Raw genomic sequence first — 13368 nt, 5'->3', positions numbered from 1 at the left:
ACGGCACCCGGGATCTCCTCACTGCAGGACACGTGAGTGAGCCCTGCAAGCGGCACTGGGCTAGATGTGCCAGCGAGTTTGAAGTGTAGAGGCGTTAAGTGTCCGGGGAGGCTCCTTTGGCTGTCGGAGGAGGTGCCGACCCGAGTTCGGAGTGCCGGCTAGCTGAACCCGGCCCGTGTCACACTGGGAAACCTCAGTCTCGGCGTGTCCAAACCCCGCCATCTGGGGGCGGGAGAGAGCCGGGGAATGAAGGAGAGCCCTGCCGGGCAGTCTCCATCTCTGAGTTTTGTCCCAGTTGGGCAAACCACACAAGCTCCATTTCCAAAAGTTTCCAACAGACGCGCGCCTTTGCTGGAAACCCTGAGTCCGCTAAAAGCGCGCTGATCCCAGTGTTCCCAGAGCTTCCTGGGAGTTCTTGGGAGGCGCAGGCAGGGCTGAACGGCCCAGTGACCAACTCTTTTCCTTTTATCCAAGCAGACTTCGGCTTCCCAGTCCCACTCAAGTCTCTCTCGCCAACCGCACCCATGCTCCTGGCGCGGATGAACCCGCAGGTGCAGCCGGTAAGCGGCGAGCCTGATCCCTTCCCTGAGCAACCCCTGCGGGCGCGCAAAGCGGCGGAGCTGGTGGTGGTAAAGGAGCGCAACGGCGTCCAGTGCGTCCTGGCGCCCCGAGACGGCGACGCGCATCCCCGGGAGACCTGGGGTAAGAAGATCGACTTCCTGCTGTCAGTGGTTGGCTTCGCGGTGGACCTGGCCAACGTGTGGCGCTTCCCCTACCTCTGCTACAAGAACGGCGGCGGTGAGCGCCCGGGTTGGGGGATTGGGTTTGGGAGACTACCAATCCGTAGTGGTGGCAGAGAGAGGACCTGGAAAGCACAAGGGAGGTAAAGAGGGCAGCACACGCCCAAGTCAGGAGTGCACAAAGGGACTGGACAGGGCCTATGGAAAAAGTTCCCAGGGGGAAGAGCAGAGAGGGGGCAAGACTGTGGACAGTGCTAGGCGCCTGGGTGGAAGGACAGAATCTGGGTCACCAAGTTGGGTGAGGTACGCTGACCTTTTCTTGGTCTGCAAGAAGGGAGATGGAGATTTGGAGAACTCTTGAAAGGGCACCAGAAGTTCAGAGGACATGACAACCAGGGACATGGGGACCCTGAGTCCAGCACTCTGAGCCTAGGGGTAGGAGAGTATAGAGGACTTGGGTTCATGAAGGTGCCTGGGGGAAGGCCCTGCAAGGTTGGGATCAGAAACTCAGGGGTAGAGTCACAGAGAGAGAGCTCCACTATCAGATGGGCAGTTGTCTGCACGGAGGGGCCAGAGCCCACAGCCTAGGTGGGATTAGGTCAGTAGCTACCAAGAGCTGGCCTGGTAACTTCAGGGAGGAGGCCTGGGTGATTGGGCTGATACTTCCACCTTCTCAGGTAGTAGCCACATTGCAGGGTGGGGTAGGAGAGGGGCCTGGAGAAGACCCCAGTGGAACAACCAAGCCCCCCCCCCCACTTGTCCCTGCTGTGAAGTGGCTCCAGATTACCCACCTGCCTGGGATGAGACCCTAGAGATGTCCTATACCTGACTCAGGGGGAGAATAGGCTAGAGCCCTAGGGGAAGTAGCCCAGAGGTCAGGATGCTGAGACCTAGGCCCTAGCTGCTTCCTGAGTGGCTTTGTTCCTAGGGGTGCCCAAACCACCATGTCCTGCCACCTTTACTGGGATGGGTACACGGGTGCCCTGCAGAGGGCCTGGGAAGTGCCCTTTTAGAGAAAGAGGTTGGAGAAGGCGGGCCCAGCTCTGGCAGCCTCTCTCTGTCCACTGTGCAATCCTGCCTGGCAGTGGCTCTGACTCAGGGCTCCAGAGAAGTCAGAGGGAGGGAGGGTGAGGGTTTGGAGCTGGACAAAGGGAAAGATCATGGCCTTGTCCCAGAGGGTCTAGGCCTCCTATCTGTCTAGCTGGTTGTGTACTCTAGACACTTGCTTTGGGATGAGCAATGCCTGGTGTTAGCAAAGGGGTCACTATGGGGAGCAGGTGGCCCTGAGATGAAGATGCTGTGTAAGGAAGCGTTTAGCTCTGCCTCTGAGAAAGTTAGTCATTTGGGGTTTCTCAGACCCCAACTGAAGCTGAGAGATGAGGGTTTATGTTCCTGATCTTTTGTGGCACCTCCCGAGACAGGTCAGTCACTGTCAGATATTCTGAGACAAGGTGCCTGGGACAGTAGTCCTGAGCTTCTGCAGAGTCTGGGGTCAGGGGCTGATCCTAGGGGCCCTCACTCTTCTGCAGCCCAGGATGGGCACTGGCAGAGAGAGAAAAGTGAGAAGCAGACCATCCAGAGGGGAAACTTGGCCACATTCGACACCAGCAGCTTCTCAAGTGTTTCTGGTCAGATTGTAGCATCCTGGCCTTTTGGACCTGAGGAGAGAGGAAATGCAGATTCTACATATTTGGAGCACACAGGGAGATGATGAGTGACAGACAAGTGACAGACCCTAAGATGCGCCATCCAGCGTGTCCTTAGTGACCGCAGACTGCTGGTCCCCAGACAGCTGAGTGCACTTTCATTAATCAGCAGTATTTGTCTGGCTCCTCTCTGCATGAGGCACTGTGCTAGGCTCTGTGGGGTTACCAAGACGTATAAGCCACCACTTCTGCCTGCCAGGAGAGTGTTCATCACCTACAGGCCCTCATTGTCATGCTGTCACAAAGCATTCTCCTTGTTACGAAGTGTTTGCTGAGATGAAAAGCATCCCACTGGGGCTTCCACTGATACTGTGGGCTCACCTGGCCATCGGCACCAGCACAGATAGGAGCACCTGCTGTATGCAGGGAGAGAGACAAAACAGAACATATTTGTCACGTGTTCCAATTTTTAGGTAATGTTGGCTGGAAGCTCCCTCTCCTAGGCTCCTAACCCTGCACACAGCCCATGCCAAATTTTTTGGTCATTTTTTTCTTTCCAGGGCTGGACTGTCTCCGAGATAGTCTCTGAGGGCAGAGACTGTGGCTTTGAGGGCAGGGACTGTGGCTTTTTCATCTTTGTATTTCTAACGCCCAGGAGAAGGTCTGGGTCCCGGTAATGGGATAGAAGGTGCCCAACAAATTTCCATTGAATGAAAGAAATTGTCCCAGCCCTCAAAGACCTGATGCCATATCCAGAAACAACCGCGTGAACAGCCAGTGGTAACTAAGGAAATGAAGCAGCTCACACCGTTGCGGGGACTGAATATCTAGAGGTTAGGAGCCTTGACTGTGGAGTTAGATGACCCTGGGTTCCAATCCCTAGCTGTGTGACTTTGGGCAGCTCGCTGAGCCCCAGTGCTCTCATCTGTGAAATGGAGATAATGGTGCCCAACTCAGAGGGTCGTTGTGAGGGTTCAAGGCTGATGCCTGAGCAGACATGGAGTACGTCACTGCTGCTTTGTGTTAACATGCTGCTGATGATGTGAGGAAGGGGTGGGAGAGGTGACAAGGGCTCTAGTGGCCTGAGGAGGGGCTGGTTAGGAAGGACTTGGTGGGAGGTGGGGTGTGGTTGGAGGTTGGAAGGGCATGGACAAGCTGAGGGGGAGGAAAGCGATGCTAGTCATGCCCTGGGCAGCAGGAGTGCACATGGGATCATCTCAGGGAGAGGCACGTAGGCTGGCTGGAGGGCGAACCCAGAGAGATAAGGGTGCAGAGGCAAGTTGGGGCTGGGCTGTGGAGGCCTTGAATGCTAGGCTAAGGAGTGGGGATGTTATATCAGTGAATTTCCACTTCTGGCTAGGATGTCCATGTTTGGCATGTTTGGGGGAGCAGTGCAGCCCCATCTCAGAGTATGAGGCAGCTCCTTTTCTAACTCACTCCGCCCGTGGGATGCTTGGTCTTCTCTGGGCTGCAACTCTGCCGGCGTCTCCTGGTTGCTCCCTGTGAATCAACGCTCCCCAGCAATTCTGAAGTGAGCCCCAGAGATGAGCAAGCAGGCATAAAGGCAGGTATTCTGCAATTGTGGAAGCAGCCAAAAGACCTAGTTCAAATCCCAGCCCTGCCGCTCACTGTGTGACCTTGAGCACGGCACAGTCCCTCTCTGAGCCTGAGTTCCCTTCCACAGCTGGAGGTGAGCTTAGATGACCCATGTTTCTCGGATACCCGGGCTCAGCGCAGCCCCAGAGCCAGGCCTCGCCCGCTCTCTCATTTAACACAGCAGTCTGTGTTCTCTTCTGGTGCCAGGATTAATACGGCAACCTCTCCAAGTCTGACTGTTCACGCTGGCCCAGACTGGAGGGTGTTTTGAAATGATGAAGGTGCCAGTAATTCAGGCCCCTGGCTAATATTTTCTCAATGAATTACTGGGAAAGATTAGCTTGCCTGAACATCTTCCCGAAGGCCAGCTGCTGGGATGTGTGGGCCGCAGGGAAGCAACTCTCTTACTGGCTTTGCTAAGCATCTTCTCAAACCATTTGCTTTAGTGGAGTGTACCAGGTGGTGGGCCTGTTTCCAGGGTGGTAGATTTTTCCCCTCTGCACCTGTGGTCCCGGGCCTGGCATGTCTGGTCGCTGGCAAGGGGGGGACAGATTTGACGGGATCCCCACATCTGCCTCCGTTTTGGGGAAGAGACCACTGTGGATTCTTCCTTGCAAATGGCTTCTTGTGTTTGAGAGGTGTCCTGCTGACAGCTCCGAGCTGTGCCTCGTGGCGAGACTATGGCCTTGAGATTCAGACTTGACGGGGTTTGAATCTGAGTCTTACATTCCCTGGAAATGTGACCTTGGACAAGTCATTCATCTTTTCTTGTGCATAAACTGAGAATAACAGCGCCTTCCTGGCACTTTTTTTTTCCTGGCACAGTGGCGTGACATCAGAGAATATCATCACAAGTACTCAAAACAGTGTATGGAGCATAGGAGGGCTTCAATAAATGTAGCTGTTACTATTATTGTTCAATAATACTGACAACATGATAGACCCAGGAGTGGGGGATGAGGTCCCAATTTTGAAGGGAGCAGAATTTATTCTAAGAGAAAATTGATGAGGTTGGAGAGTAATCACTTGGTACCTGGAGCCCTAGTGTGCCAGAAAGAGCACTGTTTCAGGACTCGAGAGCGCTGTATCCTAGCAACCTAACCTTATCTCAGAGGGCAATGGTAGTTCAGTGATAAAATTCCTGTCTTCTACGCAGGAGACATGGGTTCAGTTCTTCCCAGCACACCTTATCTTATGCACAGCCACCACCCATCTGTCAGTGGAGGCTTGCACGTTGCTATGATGCTGAACAGGTTTCAGCAGTGCTTCCAGACAAAGAGAGAATAGGAAGAAAGGCCTGATGGCCTACTTTAGAAAATCAGCCACTGAAAACCCTGTGGACCACAACGTACTGATCCCACTGTGCATGGAAGTCCCATGAGTCAACAGCAGGGAGGCCTGGTGGTGCTGTGTTTAAGCACTCAGCTGCTAATCGAAAGGTTGGTGGTTCAAACCCACCAGCAGTTCCGAGGGAGAAAGATGTGGCAATCTTCTTCTTCTGTAAAGATTACAGCCTTGGAAACCCCATGGGGTAGTTCTGCTCTGTCCTATAGGGTCGCTATGAATTGGAATTGACTGGACAGCAATGGGTTTGGTTTGGGTTTAACAACAACCTTGTCTCACTATAGCTTCCTCACTGGAAAATGCGAATTAACGTTCTTGCGCTGGAGGTGATGAGGGTCCATGAGATCCTGGGTCTCAGCCTTGAACAGCCCTGTGGGAACCCTCTTAGCCAAAGCACCTTGAGTGATTGGTACAGAGCTTCCAAACTCAGGGTCTTCATGTCTGGCCTGGCTGCAGGGAGCCTTCTACACCCGCAGATTGCCAAGCCTGACACCGACTGTCAGCTCAGATGCACACGTACCAGCCAGCTGGGGTGGGGTCCAGCTAACAAATTCGCTCACCACTTTGCAGGAAAGACACTACCCTCTGGGACCGCAGCAGGGACCTTGATCTGGGTCACCAGCTTGGTTTGGCCCATTGTTCCCAGCTGCCCGAAAGGAGCTAGAGAGGCTTTTCCCAACCAGATGGAATTGAATAGGGATAAACGTTACATCCTGCCCTGCAGTCCCAACCCCAACTGCATCAGTAGGGATTAGCCATAGCACAAGTGGAGCAAGGCCCCTGGGTTTTCATTAGCTGCACCCTCATGTGAGTCAACACTGGGATCCTTTTATTTAACCAAAAAGCCCTTACTAAGTGTCTGTCATATGCCAGGAATACAGAGATGAACAAAAGGCAACCCCTGCCTTTAGGGAGTTCACAGTCTATTGTAGATATCCTAGAAGTTAGTCATTTTGAGGCATTCTGGTGGTGCAGCGGTTAAAGCACTTGACTGCTAACTGGAAGGTTGGCAGTTTGCGATCACCAGTGGCTCCTCGGGAGGAAGATGTGGCAGTCTCCTTCTGTAGAGATTTACAACCTTGGAAACCCAGTGGAGTCGCTGTGAGTTCAAACCGACTAGACGGCAGTGGGTTTTTAATGTCATTTTAGGTAGGTTCTATTATTGGAGCTATTTTATCCCACATGGAAACCCCGGTGGTATAGTGGTTAAGTACTATGGCTGCTAACCAGAAGGTAGGCAGTTCGAATCCACCAGATGCTGCTTGGAAACTCTATGGGGGCAGTTCTACTCTGTCCTATAGGGTCACTATGAGTCGAAATTGACGTGACGACAACAGGTATATCCCAAATGAGGGAGGTGAGGTCCCACTCTGTTTTATGTGGGTAATATTTCCCTCTAAAATGTAGTTCTGAGCATCCCAAACACTCTCTAATTTATTCCCTTTACATAGACTAGGATGGGGAGCTGTGAAACCAGAGCCTTTTAAGAACTGTAAGAAAATCCCCAGCTTCATTTCATGAATAAAATCAAGTCAGGTCCTCCCAAGTGGACAGCAGAGGGAGAACTGTCACATGAAGAGATGGCAATTCCAACACTAAACCGCAAAACACCAAACCCGCTGCCACTGTGTCTATTCTGTTGATTCCGACTCATAGCGACCCTATAGGACAGAGTAGAACTGCTCCATAGGGTTTTCAAGGAGTGGCTGGTGGATTCGAACTGCCAAAATTTTGGTTAGTAGCTGAGCCCTTAACCACTGCACCACCACTGCCCCATCGCCCTCCTTAGGGAAGCTGGATTTACTTTATCAGAGGAGTGGGTCTGTTTCCTGCCTGGGCTGTGGGCCCAGAGCTCAGGCCCAGTGGTCAGCTGGAGGGACTCACAGTGAAGGGGAGGGAGTGACCCCTGGTGGGCCAGAAAAGCCAGTGCTGGCATTTTGTGTGGAACGCTCTCCTTAAGGCTAGGAACTTGTGCAAAGGCTTATACACATGCTCCTGTGGGTCTCGGGGAAGAGCAGGGAAGGGCGTGAGGAGATCGATCCCAGACCTGAGGTTAGACCCTGACGCCAGTGGGCCTGGGCCACAGTGGCCAGTGAGGGCCCCAAGGAGGAGGTCACTCTTGGGGAGGAGGAGACACGAGTTGACACCACATGGCTTAGCCACCCACCATGGGTTGCCCAGCGGAACGATCAGGGCTTGGTCCGCTCTAGGAACTGGAGGAACTGGAGTGTTTCCCTACAGACATGGCCGTAGGAAGCCAGCTGCTTCACTGTCCAAGATTCTAAGGGGACTCTACGACTAACATCAAATATGCGAAGAATTGCTTGAGGAAAAGCCTGGTTTGTTTTATTCTCCGTGGCCCGAAGGATAGCTGTAAGGAGGTGGAGGCTGCGGAGGGAGAGATTTAGGGAAGTGGAGAAAGCAGGACGGAGCAGAGGGGGAAGCTGGGTTGCCAGGCAGTCTCAACAAATCCGCAGACTTCCCCACGTCCCCACGGAGAGCTCTGAATGGCCCTTCAGACTTGTCCTGAGTTGGGGTTAGAGGGCTGGGACTTTATGCGCAGTATTGATGGATCGTTGGGTACAGAATGTGGCTTTGGATAAAGCGTCTTGCTTCAACTAACAGCTGAGGGCCTTGTGCTGGCAGTACCCCCAGCAGCTGGGGGACTAAGTCCTTCATTCCTGAAGGAGGATCTGGGTGGCGCTATGGGCATGAACATGGGCTGGCCGTGGCCTGGGGGAATCTTTGTCCTGCTCTCGCTGTGGTCTGCATTCTGGTTTGGGCGCAAGGGAAGTCACCAGCCACACTTGGGACAGGCACGTGAGGGACTGAGGAACTGCCTCGTAGCCCTTCCTCACAGGTGAGCCTCCAGCAGGTGGTCCTAGTGGTGTCTGCGAGGGGCCTGCCCCACTCAGCCACACGGGCAATCCTTGCCTTGTCCTTCCCAGTTTACAAAGGTGCTTCTCACATGCCCTGTGTATGATGATAAGACAGCCACTTAGCTGCTTACAGAGCACCTCTAAGTGCCAGGTACTTCACCTCATTGTTTCTAACCACTGCAGCACACCAGTGAGGCAGGCGATGGTTAAGTGCTTGGCTGCTAACTGAAAGGTTGGCTATTCGAATCCACCCAGTGGCTCCATGGGAAAAAGACCTGGCCGTCTGCTCCCATGAAGATTACAGCCAAGAAGGCCCTATGGGGCAGTTCTACTCTGTCACATGGGGTCGTTACGAGTCGAAAATTGACTCGATGGTACCTAACAGCAACAATACTCATGGAGGTACCTCTGTCCAAGGTCACTTAGCCCTAAGTAGCAGGGCTGGGAGTTGAGGGAATAGCCTTTAGACCCAGGCTGCTCTGGGCCTGGGCTTTAGAGAGCCCTGCTCCAGTCACACTCTCCCCTTGGGGACCAGAAGTCCTTGGGAACAAGAGGGCCTGCCCACCCAGCACGCACACCCCCCCTACCATGTTCCACGTACCCATTCTGGAATTTCCTGTGTCGGCCTCTTGCCTGGTCCCTCTTCCTTACTGTGGGCTGAGCTGTAGGTATGCACCCAGGGCTCTCTTGTCAGCAGGGGCTGTGAACAGAGCTTAGACATGTGAGCAAAGAGTCCACAGGCATGTGTGAAGACCTCTTATAAGGCTGCATGGAGCTGAGGAGGGGAGAGGAGAGAAGGGGCAGGGGGCTCGCCCTGAGCTGCCAGGCTCCAGTGCAGAATTCTTAGAGTTGAGGGTTCTCAGTTTAAACTTCATAATAGAACGATTGCAAAGTTCTATGTGTCAAGGTCTTAAGATGGGACATGTTTGATTTAGCAGCCTGTGGCTTGATTTGTCGGTAAATCCCTAGACGTGCGCTGGCCTCCTGCGGCTCTTGCTCCTGCCGGGAGGACCCCATCTCCTGCCTGAAATCTTGCCCTCCCCTGCACCCTGCTGTTTACTGTGCCACTGGGGCTTTCTGGGGGCCAATCTGGCCACTGTTGTCTTGGGACTCTGGTGAAAGCCTTGGACAGTGACAGCCCTCAGCTTGACCATGGGCACTAAGGGAAAATTTCTGCGAGTTTCCACTTCTTGGGTATATAGGGTGTGGCCAGAGTTCAGTTTGTGGATTCTTACCCTCAACAGACTGGGAAACTGGTAGAGGTAGATCTTAGGGGACCTCTTCTCCTTTCTGCAGCCCCCTTCCAGGTCACACGCCTTCCCCCTCAAGTACTCACCATTCCCACCAGCCCTGGACCACTTACCCCTTCCTGAGCTCCTGCCACAGGCATTCCCTCCCTTTTCCTGTGCTTCCTTGCCTCCCTATGGACTTGGTGTTTGCACGGAGGATTCCGGAACCTCTCTGTGACCTGTGGGGTTCCTCTCTAATGGTAGGATGCCGTGTAGTGTGATTTGGGCTAGAGGTAATAGGCCAGAGCTTTCCTTCCTAAGTCATCCAAAGGCCACTGGTTGGAGTCCCTGTCACAGCTGATACATCTTTTCCTTGTGTGTCTGTTTCTATGTGTGTCAGTGTACAAAAGCATGTGGGTGTCTTTGCACAATCATGCACGAGTGTGCATTTGTGAACAGGTGAAAGTGTGTTGAGCACACCCAGGAAGTGTGCCCTGCCTGTATTTTTCCAGGGCCTGCCCCCGTCAGCCCAGGAACTGCATAGCCAGAGCATTCCAGTGTCTATACAGGATTCTGGGTGTGTGGCTCCCCAGGCCCTGAGTTCTCAGGCCTTGTGTGAGGCTGGTTTCAGCTACACGGCCACGTGGAGATATCACAGAGTCATGGGGATGTGGCAGTTGTGGGTCGTGCAGGGCAGGAACTTCTAGGAGGTTTGCAATTCAGGCAGCCTTAACTGACCTCAAAACCAACCCAAACCCATTGCCATTGAGTTGATTCCAACTCATGGTGGTCCCATGTGTTAGAGGAGAACTGCACTCCGTAGGCTTTTCATGGCTGTAAGCGTTACAGAAGCAGATCTCCAGGCCTTTCTTCCACAGCACTTCTGGGTGGGTCTGAACCACCAGCTTTTCAAAAAAAACCAAACCCATTGCTGTCGAGTTGCTTCTGACTCATAGTGACCCTATAGGACAGAAACCAAACCCATTGCCATCAAGTTGATTCTGACTCATAGTGACCCTATAGGACAGAGTAGAACTGCCCTGTAGGGTTTCCAAGGAGCTTCTGGTGGATTTGAACTGTTGATCTTTTGGTTAGCAGCCGTAGCTCTTAACTACTGTGCCACCAGGGTTTCCGAAGGGCGTCTGCCTCCCTGTTGGGGAATCGAACCCCGGTCTCCCACGTGACAGGCGGGGATACTTACCATTATACTAACAAGGACCAACTTTTAGGTTAGTGCTGTTGCTAGGGTCTGTTGAGTCGAACTACCCCATAGGGTCTTCTAGACTGTAATCTTTACGGGAGCTGATTACCGGCTCTTTCTCCTGTGGAGCTGCTGGTGGATTCAAACCACCAACCATTTGGTTAGCAGCCTAGCACTCAGCCATTGCACCACCAGGGCTCCTTTTAGGTTAGCAGTTGAGTGCAAGCCATTTGCACCCCCAGCTGACCTCAAAACTCAGTGCCGTCGAGTCAATTCCGACTCACAGTATCCCCTAAAAGCCTGCCTGACTCTTCAGCTCTGCTCTGACCTCCTCCAGATCTTTCTGCAAAGGGGGCTGGGGCCTCTGTTTAGAATAAGGCGCTGCCGACTGGGCAGTTGTCTGTGTTTCACTCGTACTCAGTCATTTCACGATCCTTGAGTCTTCTTGCTCTGTTGCACACGTGGCTTTGGTGGCCTGTCTCACACGGTTGCAGAGAAGGTGCCGCAGGCTTGTGTAGACCTGTCATTCCTGCTTTCTCCCCCTGTGCGGTGGCTCCCAGCCAGCTTGCTGCCCTACCACCCAGAGGGAGGGGCAGACAAGGAGATGAAACCCAAACTAGGCAACTCACCGACCTGTTGGCAGTGCCACCCAGAGGGTTAGAGTAGAGAAAACTGGCCAAGAGATGCCTGCTTAATTGGCTGAGGTTGCTCGTTCTTGGCTGTGTAGAAAAGAACATCAACTTGCCAGAGGCAAACCTCAATGCCAAGGTTTGTGCTGTGACTCCTGAATTTTTCCTTCCTCATGTTCCTGTTTTTTGTTTTTCGTGTTCCTGTGGGCCACTGACTTCAGTCTTCAGGCTTATTAAGTGTTTAATGCATCTATTTCTCCTCTCCCTGGTTCCAGGCCCCTAAGAGGAGTATCGGGTGGCGGCGAGGTGCAGTGGGATTCAGAGAGATTCAGGCTTGAAGCCAAGCTCCATAGTTACTAGCTTGGACAAGCAACTTGACTTCTCTAAGCCTCAGTTTCCTCATCTGTAAAATAGATTTGTTGTTGTTAGTTACCATCAAGTTGGTGCTGACTCATAGCAACCTCATATACAACAGAACACCATGTCGTTGGGTCCTGCACCATCCTCATGATCATTGGCATGTTTGAGCCCATCGTTGCATCTATTGTGTGGTGTTTTCTAACCTAGGGGGCTCATCTTTCAGCACTCTATAGAAAAATATTCTGTTATGATCCATAGGGTCATCATTGGCTAATTTTCGGAAGTAGATCGCTAGGCCTTTCTTCCTAGACTCCCTTAGTCTGGAAACTTTATTGAAACTTGTCCACCTTGGGTGACCCTGCTGGTATTTGAAATACCAGTGGCCTGGCTTCCAGCATTACAGCAACATGCAAGCCACCAGGGTATGACAAACGGGTGGTGGAAAATAGGCTTAGTGGTAATGATCTCTCATGGATGGCTCTAAATGAGCAATTATGTGAAACCATAGTGTAGGGCTTGCTGTATAACAGGTGCTCAATAAACAGGACGTGATACTTTCACCAACCTCCATCAGCAGCATCAGTGCCACCACCACTACCACCATTGGTGTGGGTAGACGTGGGTTCAGGTGCCAGACCAGCCCTCTCTGTGTGGATGATCGAGAAGGACAGAGATTGAAAGCAAGAAATGAAGAGGTAGGGAGAAAGGTTGACACATGGCCATTTCAAAGAAGTCCAGCCTGGACCAGGGTGTGGGGGGTTGTGCCAGCCTGTGACTAACAGGTGGGGTGGCTCTGCTGGTCCAGAACTCCAGTCCCAGAATTCCCTATCCCCCCTCCTCCATCCCATTCAGACCCTTGTCCTTCACCTAGAGTGAAATGGTCTGGGACATGCAGGGTGTGTTGGGAATGGTTTGGAGCTCTAGAGCCAGGCAGACCTGAGCTCAAATCCTATATTCATCTCTTACCAGCTAGGTAAGCTTGGTCAAGCCACTTCATTTATCCCGGCCTCAGTTTCCTCCTCTGAAAAATGGATATGGCAGTTGCTACCTCAGAGGGTTCCTGGGTGTGTAAATGAGATCACAGATGCCCAGCGCCCAGTGCTCTGCTTGATACGTAGCAGAAGCTCCCTCCCCAGTAGTTCCCTCCCTCCTCCCCACCCCACTGGTCCATCTCCAGCTGCAGAAGTGACAGGCTCTCGGCAGCATAGAGACCACCACTTCCTGCTTTGTCCCTATGTGTCCTGGGCTCCCTGAGAAGTCCTAGGGAAGGGAGCTTGACAGTCTGAGTTGCTGGGTGAGTGTGACCCTAGGTATTGTGGTGATTTTGCCACCATTCATCTCTGCTAATTTGGAGCCTCAGTTTCCACATCTGTAAAATGGGGAAAATGGTCACCTCTGCATCTTAGGATTGTTGTAAGGATTGAATGAGACGTTGTGTGGACGGATGTGAGCTGCTGGTATCTGTCGTTACATTGTTAATGGCACTGTCGTTTAACATTTTCCCAGGTTCTGCATTTTCCTGGTGTGGGCAGGTCAGAGAGTGTTTGGTCTCCAAGGTTACACATCTCAGCCAAAGGCCAATGGTGGGAGGAGTCTGGATGTACTTCTGTAGACAGAGCCTGCTATCCTCACCCCAGGCTGCTGAGCATATCATGAATTATCTCCAGAACTCAGAGGTGTCTACTTCAACAATGAATTCCCCCAGGGATGAGTTGCTGTGACCCTTGGCCTGGGAGCCTCCCTC

General features: G+C 52.7%; 1 protein-coding gene across 1 annotated transcript in view; it reads left to right on the top strand.

Annotated features, from left to right (window-relative positions):
* The first annotated feature begins 524 nt into the window (after window positions 1-524).
* The window catches only part of SLC6A2 (solute carrier family 6 member 2), a 45101-nt gene continuing 32257 nt past the window's right edge, over window positions 525-13368 (top strand). The window contains exon 1 of the mRNA XM_064274021.1: window positions 525-798. Coding sequence (XP_064130091.1) covers window positions 525-798 — 274 coding nt within the window. The remainder of the gene's footprint in view (window positions 799-13368) is intronic.

This window comes from Loxodonta africana, chromosome 21 (genome assembly GCF_030014295.1).
Source record: "Loxodonta africana isolate mLoxAfr1 chromosome 21, mLoxAfr1.hap2, whole genome shotgun sequence".
Lineage (NCBI taxonomy): Eukaryota > Metazoa > Chordata > Mammalia > Proboscidea > Elephantidae > Loxodonta > Loxodonta africana.
The sequence above is the reverse complement of the archived record's forward strand: the minus strand, read 5'-3'. Positions and strand labels throughout refer to the sequence as shown.